Source organism: Myotis brandtii, unplaced genomic scaffold (genome assembly GCF_000412655.1).
Source record: "Myotis brandtii unplaced genomic scaffold, ASM41265v1 scaffold443, whole genome shotgun sequence".
In the NCBI taxonomy this organism is placed as follows: Eukaryota; Metazoa; Chordata; class Mammalia; order Chiroptera; family Vespertilionidae; genus Myotis; species Myotis brandtii.
The window spans coordinates 1309188-1314238 of record NW_005366952.1 but is presented as its reverse complement, the minus strand read 5'-3'; the positions used below and the strand labels follow the sequence as shown (position 1 = coordinate 1314238).

The window sequence follows — 5051 nt, the reverse complement described above, 5'->3', positions numbered from 1 at the left end:
CGCCGAGGGGAGTTCGGGTGAGGTCTTGCAGCCCTGGGGGAGGCGGGGCCGAGCCGCCGCGGGGAAGGGGGCTGTTCGGGAATCACGCGTAAGTCTTCCAAAGCCGTGTGATCGCGTCCTGCCTCTGCAGCTTACGGGCAGTGTGACCCAAGGCAAGTCGATTCTCCTCGGTTTCTCATCTATAAAAAGGAAATATAATAACCATATCGTAAGTATGTTGTAAGGGTTGTGTCACTTAATGTGAGGTGACCAGCTAGAAGACTAACAGGCCATAAACAGAAACAAGGGGATATTTAGCAGCGTTTTTTTGAGCACCTGTTATGTGCTTGCTCTGGGCTACAGAGACCAGTCATAAGATTTTTGCCTTTTACAGATTTACAGTACAGTAGGGGAAATAATACACATACCTTGCAAGGTATATATCTGGGAAATAAGCATGTATCTCGGAAGAGCATTGTAGAAAACGATCTTAGCTAGGCACCGATGAGGTTTTCGTGGGAATTTCCAAAAAGGAAGGACATATCCTACCGGAGGGAAACTTGCAGTTTTGTTGGCAATAGATTTCCAGGCAAATTTAAGCCATTTGAGAGCTGTCAGCAGATCCTACTTATAACTTTAAAACATTTCGTCGGATTGAGCTTTCTGTAAAACTGTCCTACTTTCAATCACAGTGTTTCCTTCCATTATCCTGGGGAGGGGACCTCGGCATGGGAGATCCGGCTGCTGCGAAGGTTTCTGTTGTGGGGAGTGAGGATGGATTCCAGGATTCCCTGTGGAAGTTGACTTAAAGGGTCAGGTCTGTGAAAGGAGGTAGATATAGGCTTCAATTAGTAATTCAGTTTGATTGGAATAGAGGAGTGTTTCCTGGACTTGAGTTATTCTGCCATTACTATCTCCATATGCACTTGTGTTATTTAACATTTTTCTTTGTCAATTTACATTTTTGTAGTTAAATGTCTTAAAGAAAGCTTTATAATCCTGACAGTTGTCACTTGTAAAGTAATGAAAAAAATAAATACTATGAAAGCAAAACAATGCTTTAAGGCAGTATTGCCTGCTTGAGCCTCTGAATCCAATGCTTGTTTTAAAAAGGGAGATTTTGTTAGAGAGGTAAGAGGTATCTGTCAGGATTTGATTTTACTCCTCTTTATAAGATACTATTTTATAGCCTGTCACTGTTTCATGGAAGCTGGCAGAAGATCTGAGACTCCTGGGTTACAGAAAACTCACAGCACAGCAGGCAGCATGAACATTATTATGTTGGTGTTGGTTGCTCTTCCTAACTTCAGCAGAGGTTATGCAAAGAGACCAAGACGGATGCTAACATTCAGTGGATTGGTATCCTGGCTGGGGACCACTTGAGCTTGGAATCTACCTCTTTGACAGCAGGCAGTAGATAAGCCTGCTCTTTGTCCTGGGAAGGGACATGTCCTCATCCATCAAGTTTTTTTTTTTTTTTTACTGCAAAAAACCCTGAAAAATGGCCTAGGTAAAGAGTGTTGTGAACCTTGCATGCTAGCATACTCAACAAGAATATGCAGGGCCCATGACATTGCCTTGACTAGCAGTGCAAATGCTGAGACTTTTGAAATAATCACAAAGATTGAAGAAAATTTGCAAAAAAGAATAACACTCTTGCCTTGTGTTTTAATTAAACATTTTGTTAAACATTTTGTTAAACATTTTGTTCTTACAACTAGATTCACATGCTGTAAGAAATAATACAGAGAGATTGTGTCCCCTTTACTCAGTTTCCCCCAATGTTAACATATTGCAAAACTAGTACAATATCACAACCGGGATATTGACATGAATACAGTCAAGTTACAGGACATTTCCATCAGCATGAGGATTGTTCATATTCCCCACTTCCCGCCCCCCATGCCCCACTTAACCTCTGGTAACTGCTAGTCTGTCCTCCATTTCTATAATTTTGTCCTTTTCAAAAAATATGTAAGTGGAATTCTGCGTATGTAACCTTTTGGGATTGGCTTTTTTCACTCAGCACAGTTCTCTGGAGATTCACCCCCATTTTTTTAGGTATTAATAGTTCATTTCTTTTTTTTTTTTAACTTTTTATTGATTTTTTACAGAGAGGAAGGGAGAGGGATAGAGAGCTAGAAACATCGATGAGAGAGAAACATCGATCAGCTGCCTCCTGCACAACCCCCACTGGGGATGTGCCCGCAACCAAGGTACATGCCTTGGACTGGAATCGACCCTGGGACCCTTCAGTCCGCAGGCCGATGCTCTATCCACTGAGCCAAACCGGTCAGGGCGCGTTCATTTCTTTTTTTATTGCTGAGTAATAGTCTGTGCTTAACCATTCACTCGTTGAAGGACATCTTTCAAGTTTAGACTATTGTGAATAAAACTGCTATAAACATTCATGTATAGGTTTTTTTTAAAACTTCACCTGCAGACATTTTTCCCCATTGATTTTTAGAGAGAGTGGAAGGGAGAGGGAAAGACAGAGAGAACACTGATGTGAGAGAGACACATTGGTTGCCTCCTGCATGCCCCTGACCACGGCCGATGGCTCCCGAGGTACATGCCCTGGACTGGAATCGAACCAGGGACCCTTCAGTCCACAGGCCAACGCTCTGTCCACTGAGCCAAACTGGCTAGGGCCATGTATAGGTTTTTGTGTGCATATGCATTTTCATTTCTCTGGGATAAATGCCCAGGAGTTCAATTGCTGGTTGTATGGTAATTGTATGTTTAGTTTTATAAGGAACTGTCACGCTGTTTTCCATAGTGGTTGTACCATTTTACATTCCCACTAGCAGTGGCTTTAGTATTCTTTAATGGGCCATCATCTATTCTGCTACTCATTAAAATAATCATGTCCCACACTTTGGAAACACTTAAATATAGAATAGATCAGGATTTCTCAACCTTGGCAGCATTGACATCTTGGGTCAAATATTGACATCTTGGGTTAAAATTAATTGTTGTGAATTGGATTTTTCTGATTTACTTTCTGCTAGAGGCTCAAAAGCATTGTTTAGAAGGCAAAACTAGAGAACCACCAAAAACCAAGAATAGTCAGTAAGTATTCATCAGACCATGAGTAACTGAGCATTATTTATGTATTGTTGATTGTATTAGAACTGTTTTGGGCATTTCAGATATTTCTGCTGATATCTGGTTTAATTTTGTCCCATTCCTATTGATGGGGAAACCCAGGCACAGAAGGCCAAGTAAATTGGCAGAAATTGCTCAGGAGAATTTGAGATATAATTTAGTTTTCTCTCTCTTCATAGTTCTCTGCAGCACTGTGCCTTTTATTTTTTTTTTATTTTTAAATACATTTTTTATTGATTTCAAACTTCACTGGCTATTATAGAAATGCAAATCCAAACTACAATGAGATACCACCTCACACCTGTGAGAATGACTATTATCAACAAGACAAGTAATAACAAGTGTTGGAGAGGTTTCAGAGAAAAAGGAACCCTCATTTACTGTTGGAGGGAATGTAAAATGGTACAACCACTATGGAAAACAGCGTGACAGTTCCTTATAAAACTAAACATACAATTACCATACAACCAGCAAGTGAACTCCTGGGCATTTATCCCAGAGAAATGAAAATGCATATGCACACAAAAACCTATTGGGTTAAAATTAATTGTTGTGAATTGGATTTTTCTGATTTACTTTCTGCTAGAGGCTCAAAAGCATTGTTTAGAAGGCAAAACTAGAGAACCAAAAACCAACAATGCTGGTTTCCAACATTTTGAAACAATGCTGGTTTCCCCTGCATTGTTGACACTCAACCACTGAGCCACACCGGCTGGGCATTTTAGGTTTAATTTAAATGTCTTGAGTTTTAAAAAACTGGAGTAAATTTTTCATTGCTGAAAAAATTAGAATTGGTGCAGTCCTGGAAAGCAGTGTGATAATTCAAGAAGTCAGATGTTTGCATCTAATTCTAGACATTCATCCTAAGGAATTAAAGTTATATGTACAAAGATGTTCATTATAGTGTTTAATAGCAAAGAGCTAGAAATAAATGTACAGCTTTTACAAGAGGAAGTGTTATGCTAACATTAAAAAATATATTTGGAGCCGAAACCGGTTTGGCTCAGTGGATGGAGCGTCGGCCTGCGGACTGAGGGGTCCCAGGTTTGATTCCGGTCAAGGGCATGTACCTGGGTTGTGGGCACATCCCCAGTGGGGGATGTGCAGGAGGCAGCTGATCGATGTTTCTCTCTCATCGATGTTTCTAACTCTCTATCTCTCTCCCTTCCTCTCTGTAAAAAATCAATAAAATATATTAAAAAAAAATATATTTGGAAATATGCAAAATGGTTGATCTGTTAAGTGAGAATAGCTCTATGTAATATGCCAGATAAATCAAATGCAACCTTATAAACTTAAACTTGTTGGGCAGTGAGGTGATGGGAGTTGTAAGTTATTTTAATTCTTTAATATTCATATTCTTTATGATTTAAATTTATATTAGTTCTGAAGATGAAGTGGATGTGCTTTTACATGGAACTCCTGACCAAAAACGAAAACTCATCAGAGAATGTCTTACTGGAGAAAGTGAATCTAGTGAAGATGAATTTGAAAAAGAAATGGAAGCTGAATTAAATTCCACCATAAAAACAATGGAAGTCAAATTATCCTCCCTGGAAACAGGTAAACTTTTAGTTAGATTTCAATAAAGATATTTTCCCAAGCTCCGTATGGGCAAGAACCTTGTTTGTGCTCTTTTGTGTCCCCAGAAACTTCAGTAGGTACTCAGTAAGTAAGTAAATAAATAAATACCATATATATGTATGTATTTTTAAATGGATAAGCTGAATTTTTTAAAAAAAAATTCTTATTGCCAAAACCGGTTTGGCTCAGTGGATAGAGCGTCGGCCTGCGGACTGAAAGGTCCTGGGTTCGATTCCGGTCAGGGGCATGTACCTGGGTTGCGGGCACATCCCCAGTGGGAGATGTGCAGGAGGCGGCTGATCGATGTTTCTCTCTCATCGATGTTTCTAACTCTCTATCTCTCTCCCTTCCTCTCTGTAAAAAATCAATAAAATATATTT

At 39.6% G+C, this 5051-nt stretch overlaps 1 protein-coding gene across 1 annotated transcript in view; it reads left to right on the top strand.

The window, feature by feature from the left end:
- The window catches only part of EAPP (E2F-associated phosphoprotein), a 17985-nt gene that overhangs the window by 386 nt on the left and 12548 nt on the right, over positions 1-5051 (top strand). Inside the window, exon 2 of the mRNA XM_005874571.2 lies at positions 4472-4650. Coding sequence (XP_005874633.1) covers positions 4472-4650 — 179 coding nt within the window. The remainder of the gene's footprint in view (positions 1-4471; positions 4651-5051) is intronic.